The sequence below is a fragment of the Oncorhynchus mykiss genome, chromosome 12 (assembly GCF_013265735.2).
Source record: "Oncorhynchus mykiss isolate Arlee chromosome 12, USDA_OmykA_1.1, whole genome shotgun sequence".
Lineage (NCBI taxonomy): Eukaryota > Metazoa > Chordata > Actinopteri > Salmoniformes > Salmonidae > Oncorhynchus > Oncorhynchus mykiss.
The window spans coordinates 19,489,397-19,501,524 of NC_048576.1; the positions used below are offsets into that span (position 1 = coordinate 19,489,397).

At 40.5% G+C, this 12,128-nt stretch overlaps 1 protein-coding gene across 3 annotated transcripts in view; it reads right to left on the reverse strand.

The window, feature by feature from the left end:
• Positions 1-12,128, reverse strand: part of LOC110537143 (unconventional myosin-Vb) — a 75,814-nt gene that overhangs the window by 30,029 nt on the left and 33,657 nt on the right. For all 3 annotated transcript variants that reach the window (XM_036937131.1, XM_036937133.1, XM_036937132.1), the window contains exons 14-20: positions 7,206-7,289; positions 4,998-5,150; positions 4,677-4,774; positions 2,779-2,865; positions 1,721-1,832; positions 908-1,119; positions 581-737 (exon numbers count right to left, since the gene is read on the reverse strand). In XM_036937131.1, the coding sequence (XP_036793026.1) occupies positions 581-737; positions 908-1,119; positions 1,721-1,832; positions 2,779-2,865; positions 4,677-4,774; positions 4,998-5,150; positions 7,206-7,289 (903 nt within the window). The remainder of the gene's footprint in view (positions 1-580; positions 738-907; positions 1,120-1,720; positions 1,833-2,778; positions 2,866-4,676; positions 4,775-4,997; positions 5,151-7,205; positions 7,290-12,128) is intronic.

The window sequence follows — 12,128 nt, forward strand, 5'->3', positions numbered from 1 at the left end:
ATTGCTCCCAAGGATGAACCAGACTTGGAGGTCTACAATTTTCAGATTTCTTTTGATTTTCCCATGATGTCAAGCAAAGAGGCACTGAGTTTGAAGGTAGGCATTGAAATACATCCACAAGTACACCTCCAATTGACTCAAATGATGTCAATTAGCCTATCAGAAGCTTCTAAAGCCATGACATCATTTTCTGGAATTTTCCAAGCTGTTTATAGGCACAGTCAACTTAGTGTATGTAAACTTCTGACCCACTGGAATTATGATACAATTAATTATCAGTGAAATAATCTGTCTGTAAACAATTGTTGGAAAAATTACTTGTGTCATGCAGAAAGTAGATGTCCTAAACCGACTTGCCAAAACTATAGTTTGTTAACAAGAAATTTGTGGAATGGTTGAAAACGAGTTTTAATGACTCCAACCTAAGTGTATGTAAACTTCCGACTTCAACTGTACATTTTAAAGTGAAAAATTGTATCAGCATCATTATTTTACGGTGGAATTGCCCATACAAAACCCAGGAAAAAGAAGGTGAAAAGGTGAGCCAGTGACATGACAGGTAGTGTTGTGGTTGTAGTACCTCCTGGAAGATCCTGCGCGTTAACATGCCCCTGGTAAAGGCCTGGATGGTGACAACAGCCTGTCTCACTCTTAGATAGTCCCTCCGCTCTCTGACCATACGATACTGCTTCTGGAAGATCAGAGCAGCGCGGGTTAGACGCAGCTGCTCCGCATACCTGAGACAGACGGGAGAGAAAGACGGCAAAAAGAGGAGGAAATAAGTTACTGGCACTGATATTGCCATTTGGGATAAGTGATTCATGACGCTTTTTGTGTGATTTATCAAGAAAAATACAATTATTTGCTGCTTTGTTAGTGTAACAGAATGTAGTGTTTCTCCTCTCACCTGCGGGCCATGTATCCACGGCCATATCTCTGCAGGTTGATGGCGGACTTCCGGATCTTCTGGTAGCGGACCCTCTGCAGCCAGCCTCGCACCGTCTTCTGGATCTTGATGCAGGCGGAGCGGAACTTGTCTGCCCTCAGCTTCTCCAGGTAGGCCACTTGGCCTGCTCTGAAGAAGATCTTGGTCTTACCAAACTGAAACTTGTCTGGGTCCTGGTGAGAGAGAAAGACAGCTCCATTTTGTTTCCATGAATTCATTAACTTCAGTTCAATCAACGGAGCATCAAGGCAGTTACATCAGTGGGCATGACCAAACACAAGGTTAATTAGTTTCCACCCAGCTAAGAAATCCATTACATACTGTCCAGAGATTCAACACATTTATTAACCTGAATAAACTCCATATTCTCTTGCTCATGTACTGAGATGGAGAAAAGCAAGAAGCCAAGAGAATACCTCCCAGACTGCGCATACTTAATTCTCCATCATTCCTAAAGAGCACAGCACTATTCCTCCATCAGGACTGAAACTCATGATCTGCCTTTTTACATCTCCATTCCCCAGGTTATACATTCAAAGCTGTTTCCTCCCAACACTGGATAGGTTAACATATACTGTATCAGAACAGACATGCCGTAGGCTCTATAATATAACAATGGACTCCTGAAGGAGTTAGGGAGCTCTGTTGAAAAGAACAACATCCTTCAACCAGGGGAGGAACAAAAGTCATCCAAGAGAGATATCTTCAGACATTCGTACATTTCCTCTCCCATCTTGATTGGGGCTTCTGGGGGCTGAAACAACTCTTTCTTACCTTGACCAGGGTCTCCAGCAGGTTCCTGCACACCAGCTTCTTGTCTCCAACGGTCATATCTGACTTCTTCATGAGGACTCTGTATCTGTTGAAGAAGTCTGGGTACGTCCACCTGGAATCACATAGGACTGGCTGAGAATCAAATATATCAGAAAAATATCTGTTTTAAAATCCTTAGGAGTCAATTGACAATCTAATTAAGATAATAAAAACGTCTCCATCAAAATCAGTCTCTCACTAACACGAGGGTGATTTCCGTTTTGCTCTACAACACCCCACAAGTGTCACGGGCCTCATCTGAAGGTAACCTGGTACCGGCTTTAAAAAATGTATGAAAGTAGTTTTGTACCAACAAAAAAAGGGGTTAAATGTGTGTCCAAAAAAAGTATATATTTCATCAGCTTTCTTATAACTCCTAAGAATAGGACAGATACTTCAAAACCTTATTTATTATGATACATTTTTTCACTGTCTGTTTTGCCATTTATGAACATCTTAGTCAATGCGTAGGCTATAGTAGTAAAATTCTATATTTTATCAAATCATTTTTCAATGTATATTTTTGATACCTATACAATAGGTGTCCTAAAATTCTAAATAAAATATCTAACTGATCCATGGTATGACCATCTTAAAAAATTATATATGCTAGTTTTATAAATCCCAGTGGCGCATTGCTCTCCTCCTGTTCTCCCTCAGGGAAGCACGCATCTCAGGAGAGACGGAATTCAATTTCACCCCTGCTTAGGAGATCGAGAAAGCCCATTACATCACAGAGGAGTACCTTAACAATCACATTCTATTCTATTGTAATATATATATATAATAATAATAATATATGCCATTTAGCAAACACTATTATCTAAAGCGACTTACAGACTTGCGTGCATAATTTCTGGGGGATGGCCCCAGCGGGAATCAAACCCACACCCCTTGGCATTGCAAGAGCCATGCTCTACCAACTGAGCCACAAAGCACTACAACTAATTTCTGTGCTTCGACTATCGCACACAGCAGAGAGCGTAACAGTAGTGCTCTGTGTATGAGAAGCATCTTACCTTGATGGGTACCCAGCAGCACTGATGCGGATGGTCTCCAGGACTCCACATGCTCTCAGTTGCTGCACAGCTCTCCTAGACTCAAACCTGCAACAAAGACAGGGACAAAATAAGTTTTGTTTTCAGTTTAGATTTATTCATTGAACCATTTTAAAAACAAGCACATACATTTAAAAAAATGTAAATGAGTAAAATCATCAAGGATAACACAATAAAGTATTATTTCCATTGTGATCCTCTTGTGACAAGATGGCTCGGCAAGATCAGCAAAACGGTTTTACACGGTATGCAGCGAACACTAACACAAAGAACACTTATACAAAGTTTCTAGATTGTTCCACCATCACAATGAAAACCCACTTGCATTCTGGGAAGAGGGTTAGTTACAATACACAGACAAGTAAAAGCTGTTCCTCTCTTCCTACCTGAGCTTAAACTTCTCTTTCAGCATTGTGCACATCTCCATTAGGTAGAAGACAGAGACATTGAGAGGATGTAAATGTTAGTCGGCTCGGTGCTGCCTTGGCAGACTGACTGTGTTTCCTTACATACAGCCTTCAGTATGTTTGCTACAGTCCAGCTACAGCATGTGACTCACGCAGGCACACCATTCGATTTAGAGACCTTCAATAGGCCCTTGTGCTGAAGAATGCGTCAAGAAGATGCCAACATAATCTGACCTCGGCTTCTTTCTTGTTATTCTGAAGTAAACATTCTGTCTACAATGTGTGCTGTTTAAGACTGATACACTTCCTAAACCGAACATCTCAAATCAAAAGCCTGTGGGTATCTGCATTGACAACATCCCATTTTACATAGGTCATTGCATTTGTTATATTTAGTGTTTTCTCAGGAGTTAGGATATCTAGTGTGCTGGTTTAAATGTCCCATTCTACACTGCTTATCAAGACAACATTGATTATTGAGTCTTTATTTTGAATGAGAGTTTCCAGTAATAGTCAACATGGTTGTGCCAGGGTGAGCAAGAGAAACATGTATGATTAAGATTAAAGGTAGATTCAGCGATATGGCATAGATGCAGAAAGTAAACAGCATAGCGGGCCAATTTCCACAACAACTAAGAGCTTTGAAGCGTGATGCTCAACTTCTCAGCTGTTTTGGGTCCAGTAGCTACCACACTGTGAACAGCATGAAGCGAACCTGTGCACATGTGCAGATACTGTGTGTGACTGTGTGAGAGCAAAGTCTTGCATCTCGCTCATCTCAATATCTGCGGTGCTGCTCGTGGTGATGTCATTTCACAGATTCTACCTTTAAGACGAAGATCACTTCATAAGTCAACTGTACCAAGGTCCAACCAGAATGTAACTCTCGCTTCATCCCAACCCCTCCGAAAGACACACATACATAGGTTTTTTTTTGGGGGGGGGGGGCTGACACACTGGGTGCCCATGGAGCAGTTGTTGTGGGGGGCACAACGACAGGCAATGGCATCTTTGATATCAGATACCCTCTGGTTGCTAGCTCACTTCAACAGGTTTTCCCCGTCGGACCCGAGATTCAATCTGGCAACCCTCTGTTTACTGGCTCACCCCTCTAACTGCTAGGCTACCTGCCACCCCAGAGTTTACACAGTGCTGAAGGGGACTTGAGAGTCACTCAACAAGAGAGAGAGAATCAGTACCTCAGGCTACACTAGGGCGAAGGCAACCAAAGAAAAAACACAGCATGCACACCCAGGTGATGTCGCTCTGTCTCTCCCATACAATACTCTCTCCTGACTGTCTTTCCACCTGACTACATGCATGTTCTTTAGAGTTCTATTATATATGGAAATATTACCTCACCATGACCGTACCACGTTTCTTAAGCTGTGGGAGACCACAGGCTTATAGATCTGATTAGGGAAGGGAGTCAAGGTATGAATATTTACTCACGAGAATGCCTCCTTCTCATCATTAGGCTTGATGCAACGCACATAGTGGGGGGTGGTGGCATTCAGGGTCTCCATGAGAAGCTGCAGGGAGCTACGGAACTACAGTAAACAAACACAGAAGGGGAACGAGTTAAACATCTACGATGGGGAAAGTTCATACTCCCCCCAAAATGTTCAAAATACAGACTTGTTATGTCATTGCTTTCTATTGAAAGGTTCAATACACTCTTTAGAAATGCACTATGACAATGGCACAGACAGACTCCTGCCCAAAGGCACGTTGATTGAACTCAGGCCTCATAGTGTCAGAGGGGATGCTAACCTGGTGGCCCACGGTTTTCCTATGCTCCTTGTTGGGGACTTTGGGTGTTGGTTTGGACGCCCGCACGTTGACCCTGGAGGACTTGCTGGAGGAAGATGTGGAAATGCTGCTGTCTTTATTAGTGTCCTGGAACAGATCTGCCATGAGCTGGAACTGGGAGATGGGGGACAAGTTAATCACATGAATCATTCATATGTTTAGCAGCGAGTTTCATCCAAACAACTTATCATAAAACAGATTATATTATAACCCATTTTACAGCTGGATAACAACCTCAAATCCCCAAACCACGCCAAAAGTGGTGTGAAATTTCTACAAAGGTCTTTTTCATAAGATACAAATCGTGCTATACTGCAGGATCCAGTGAAATAGCAGTGTGTGCTAAAGAGCACTGATGAGACAACAGTAGTGAAGAGCATGAATGGACGGAACGTCAATAAACCAGCGTTCAAGTGTTCAATTAGGACCATTCTGTAATCACATCTCCTCAGCAGAACCAGTGAAGGGGACCAACCAAGCAGCAGCATCACATCTGATCATGACAGATAGAGGTGTACGCAGAGGGAATACTGATAATGGCACATACATATTCCTGTCACAGATACGGCTGGTGTGACAAGACTAATGATACAATCCAGTCCCACCATACATACTGATAACTATTCTCTCATACTCCTCTCTGCCAAACTTGCCAGGAGTGTTTCATTCTGACATGAACATTAACGTTCTTCAGGAAAATGTTTCCTTCATAGCTTTGTAAAAAAAAGAAGCTCTCTGCAAGCTGGATTGTATTTATGGTCCTTCTATGAAGATTCATGGAGATTCCTTGCTCCATCCTTCTCCTCAGGCTTGGGGCTTGAGTTATCAGGGCTGTCAGGCTGTGAGATATTACAGTAAAGGTCCATTGTGGAAAGTATTATCAGCTGGAGGAAGTTTCATGACCCTCACGAGTCCTCTAAGGCTCCACTCTGTTGACAGGTTTCTCTGTCACTGTCATCCTCAGCTAGATACGAGGGTTTAATGAGCAAGGGCCTCAGAGACAACTATGGTGCAAAACTCACACAAGAAAGATAACTGAAATGACAGGTAGAGACAGAAATGCAGTACAGGATATTTTACAATATTGAGACTGCCATCACCAGGGGTGGACCTATTATGTCTTCATCACTGCTTTTGTTTAGCAAACCTTGACTGCATCTGACATGTATTTGTTCTATTCAGTCCTTCTGATACTCCTCCGTGCTGTTCAACAGAGCTTGGTGTCTTTCTGATAGAAAATTGATTTGTTTCCACAGACAATATGCTTTTAGGCAGAACATGAAATCTCTCCTTGCCTCTCAATATTCCCTCTCATTTACATGCTCTTAATGGCTGTTTCATTAGTAATGCTGAGGAGAGGACATTAGGAGAGAGGAAGTCAAGATGGAAGAAAGTGAAAGGGCTGAATACTAACACCAGATGAAGGGAACTAAAAGTTGGTATTTGTCCCAAAGAGAGTGAGTGGCAGTGGGGGTGTGAAAGTTAACTGAAATTAACTGAACTCAAATGAATGAGAAAGCCAATACACACTTGGTTTATATCGCAAAGGTCATGCAGAGAACATATGCTGAAGTTAGGTTCCAATCCAGCAGTTTGAGTTTGGCTTGGAGAGGCAGGAGTCAGGGGACATCAGAAAGAGTGTGTGTATGTGTGTTGTGATTGTGACAGTTCATCTGCAATATAGTAGAATGTTGATATAACTGCTTAATTAACATTCAATGTATTTCAAATTAGAATGTAAAGCAGGATTTAAAACTAGGATTCATGTGAAGTGTTGACAAGTTGTCAGCCTGGCACAACTCTATCTGATAGGACCTATACTTCCCAGAATAGGAACCTGTGAAACGCTTTCAATTTGCTTCTTTCTAAATCATGTAACTTATTTGCGTAGTTACACTCTGTCCCAAAACTGAAGCCTCTTTAAGCAGTAAACTCATTTGGTAAAAGCTTTACAGTGCTGCTTTTCCAAGAAAGAAGTCCATAAATGGAGTAAAAGCCAAAGGGTTGGATGTTACATCAGGTAAAGCTTAAAAATAGACTTCTTTCTCCAGTTAAGTGGGCAGTGTGTTTAGTGTGAGAGGTGTCCACTATATGATATAGGAAATAAGCAGGAGTATTATTATGGCTGTGATATTGTGCTCGTGGCGTAAGGACATTATTCTCTCTCACCTTGCTGGCCTTCAGAATGTTAATCTGTTCCTCGTAGACAGTGTCTCTGTTCTTCTCCAGGAACCCGTCACACTGGTACTCAACCTGCCAGGGGACAGAGGTAGACATAATGGACTGCACTTATAGAAATATACAGTACATCTAAATACAGCGACAATTAAATAAGCAAACCTTTAATCAACTATGGTAATTACAGTGCCTTCAAAAAGTATTCATACCCCTGACTTACTTCACATTTTGTTGTGTTACAGCCTGAATTCAAAATTGATCAAATATTTTTTTTCCATCACCCATCTGCACACAATACCCCATAATGACAAAGTGAAAACTTGTTTTTTAGAAATGTTTGCAAATGTATTAAATTAAATACAGAAATATCTCATTTACATAAGTATTCCCACCCCTGAGTCAATACATGTTAGAATAATCTCTGGCAGTGATTACAGCTGTGAGACTTTCTGGATAACTCTAAGAGCTTTGAACACCTGGATTGTACAATATTTGCACATTATTATTTTTTAAATTCTTCAAGCTCTGTCAAATTGGTTGTTGATAATAGCTGGACAGCCATTTTCAAGTCTTGCCATAGATTTTCAAGTTTTAGGTTATGTTCCTGCTGAAAGGTGAATTTGTCTCTCAGTGTCTGTTGAAAAGCAGACTTAATTAGATTTTCCTCTAGGACTGTGGCTGTGTTTAGCTCTATTCCATTTCTTTTTATCCCCCCCAAAATCCCTAGTCCTTGCCAATGACAAGCATACCCATAACATGATGCAGCCACCACCATACTTGAAAATGTGAAGTGCGGTACTCAGGGATGTGTTGTGTTGGATTTGCCCCAAACAAATTCAGGACATGAAAAGGCCATTTTATTTGTTGCAGTTTTACTTTAGTGCCTCATTGCAAACAGGAGGCATGTTTTGGAATATTTTTATCCTGTACAGGCTTCCTTCTTTCACTCTGTCATTTAGGTTAGTATTGTGGAGTAACTACAATGTTGTTGATCCATCCTCAGTTTTATATCACAGCCATTAAACTCTGTTACTGTTTTAAAGTCACCATTGGCCTCTTATTTTGTGACGTTTGAAGCACATTTTTACTCCTGAACTTATTTATGCTTGACATAACGATTGAACACTTTTTGACTCAAGAAATGTCAGGTTTTAAATTGTCATTCATTTGTAAACATTTCTAAAAACATAATTCCACTTTGACATTATGGAGTATTATATGTAGGCCAGTGACACAAAATCAACATTTAATCCATATTAAATTCAGGCTGTAACACAACAAAATGTGGAAATAGCGAAGGCGTGTGAATACTTTCTGAAAGCACCATTTGTACAATTATGGACTCTGGATGGTTGTTGGGTCAAATCGCAAAAGAGCCACACAATCCTGCTGTTGGGCCCTTCAGCAAGCCATTTACAGGAACTGTAATTGCTTAACTAACTAAACAACCAGCTGTATATCAAATTATTTAATGTATGATGCAGTTTAAACAGAAGCATTTGCTGAGAACAGAAAATTATGAGCCAGATTAGTTTATATTCTGAGTTTATGAAAGTGTTCATTCAGATGTTGAGTAACATGGGGAAATGAGTGCAGGCATTGATTGGAAGGAGATCCCTCTCAGTCAGTCTATTTTTGTTCCCATTTGTCTGTCCATCAGCAGCCCCAGCCTCCAGCCCAGTCCGGTCTAACACTTTACCCTAGCTCTCTCCTCTTTCTCACAGATAGGGTTGCAGGTTGTTCTCATTATACCAGGATGTGAGATAGAAAGAGCAGTGAGTGAAGGTAGGTCCTACACGTTTTCACTTGGAGAGAGAGTTAGAGGAAGAGAAACACCCTAAGGGAATCGGTTTAACGCCAACTTAACAGAGGTGAGCTGGGGACATCCTCTCTACATTAACAGGACTCTCATATACCTTGTTTGTCATGGAAATTACCATGTTAAATAAAGGACAACGCTATGGCTGCCTGCCTTTCATCTATTTACTTGACCCACATTTGGCATCAGATACACAGGCAGCACTTCACTGGGGAAGTCTGTATTTAAAGTGCTAGCTCCTCTAAGTAGGAGCTAGTGTTGCTCTCTGAGTTAATTAGAGCTTGTGTTATAATGAGGAGCGGAGACACTGTAGGGCCACTGAGCTCACTCACACCAACAATATACTTACACTAACACTATACAGTACTCACACCAACACTATATTACACCAACACTATACAGTACTCACACCAACACTATATTAAACCAACACTATACAGTACTCACACCAACATTATATAGTACTCACACCAACAATATACTTACACCAACACTATACAGTACTCACACCAACACTATATTAAACCAACACTACACAGTAGTCACACCAACACTATATTACACCAACACTATACAGTACTCACACCAACACTATATAGTACTCACACCAACACTATACTTACACCAACACTACACAGTAGTCACACCAACACTATATTACACCATCACTACACAGTAGTCACACCAACACTATATTACACCAACACTATACAGTACTCACACCAACACTATATTAAACCAACACTATACAGTAGTCACACCAACATTATATAGTACTCACACCAACACGATATTACACCAACACTACACAGTAGTCACACCAACACTATATTAAACCAACACTACACAGTAGTCACACCAACACTATATTACACCAACACTATACAGTACTCACACCAACACTATATAGTACTCACACCAACACTATATTACACCAACACTATACAGTACTCACACCAACACTATATTAAACCAACACTATACAGTAGTCACACCAACACTACACAGTAGTCACACCAACACTATATTACACCAACACTATACAGTACTCACACCAACACTATATTAAACCAACACTACACAGTAGTCACACCAACACTATATTACACCAACACTACACAGTAGTCACACCATCACTATATTACACCAACACTATACAGTACTCACACCAACACTATATAGTACTCACACCAACACTACACAGTAGTCACACCAACACTATATTACACCATCACTACACAGTAGTCACACCAACACTACACAGTAGTCACACCAACACTATATTACACCATCACTACACAGTAGTCACACCAACACTATATTACACCAACACTATACAGTACTCTCACCAACACTATACTTACACCAACACCACACAGTAGTCACACCAACACTATATTAAACCAATACTATACAGTACTCACACCAAAACTATATTACACCAACACTATACAGTACTCACACCAACACTATACAGTACTCACACCAACACGATATTACACCAATACTATACAGTACCCACACCAACACGCTATTACACCAACACTATACAGTACTCACGCCAACACTATATTACACCAATACTATACAGTACTCACACCAACACTATATTACACCCACACTATACAGTACTCACACCAACACTATATTACACCAACACTATACAGTACTCACACCAACACTATATTACACCCACACTATACAGTACTCACACCAACACTATATTACACCAACACTATACAGTACTCACACCAACACTATATTACACCAATACTATACAGTACTCACACCAACACTATATTACACCCACACTATACAGTAGTCACACCAACACGATATTACACCAACACTATACAGTACTCACGCCAACACTATATTATACCAATACTATACAGTACTCACACCAACACTATATTACACCCACACTATACAGTACTCACACCAACACTATACAGTACTCACACCAACACTATACTTACACCAACACTATATTACACCAACACTATACAGTACTCACACCAACACTATATTACACCAACACTATACAGTACACACACCAACACTATATTACACCAACACTATACAGTACTCACACCAACACTATACTTACACCAACACTACACAGTAGTCTCCAACACTATATTACACCAACACTATACAGTAATCACACCAACACTATATTACACCAACACTATACAGTACTCACACCAACATTATATTACACCAACACTACACAGTACTCACACCAACACTATATTACACCAACACTATACAGTACTCACACCAAAAATACATTAAATGAACACTAAACAGTACTCACACCAACACTATATAGTACTCACACCAACACTATACTTACACCAACACTACACAGTAGTCACACCAACTCTATATTACACCAACACTAAACAGTACTCACACCCACACTTTATTACACAAACACTATACAGTACTCACACCAACACTATACAGTACTCACACCAACACTGTACTTACACCAACACCATACAGTACTCACACCAACACTATACTTACACCAACACTACACAGTAGTCTCCAACACTATATTACACCAACACTATACAGTACTCACACCAACACTACACAGTACTCACACCCACACAGTACTCACACCCACACTATACAGTACTCACACCAACACTATATTACACCAACACTATACAGTATTCACACCCACACTATACAGTACTCACACCCACACTATACAGTACTCACACCTACACTATACTCACACCAACACTGAAGCAGTTTGGTTTAAATACGTTACCTTGCTTAAAGGGTCAATCTGCAGTTGAAACAATAACAATAACAACAATACAACAATACAGTACTCACACCAACACGATATTACACCAACACTATACAGTACTCACGCCAACACTATATTACACCAACACTACACAGTACTCACACCAACACTATACTTACACCAACACTACACAGTAGTCACACCAACACTATATTACATCAACACTATACAGTAATCACACCAACACTATATTACACCAACACTATACAGTACACACACCAACACTATATTACACCAACACTATACAGTACTCACACCAACACTA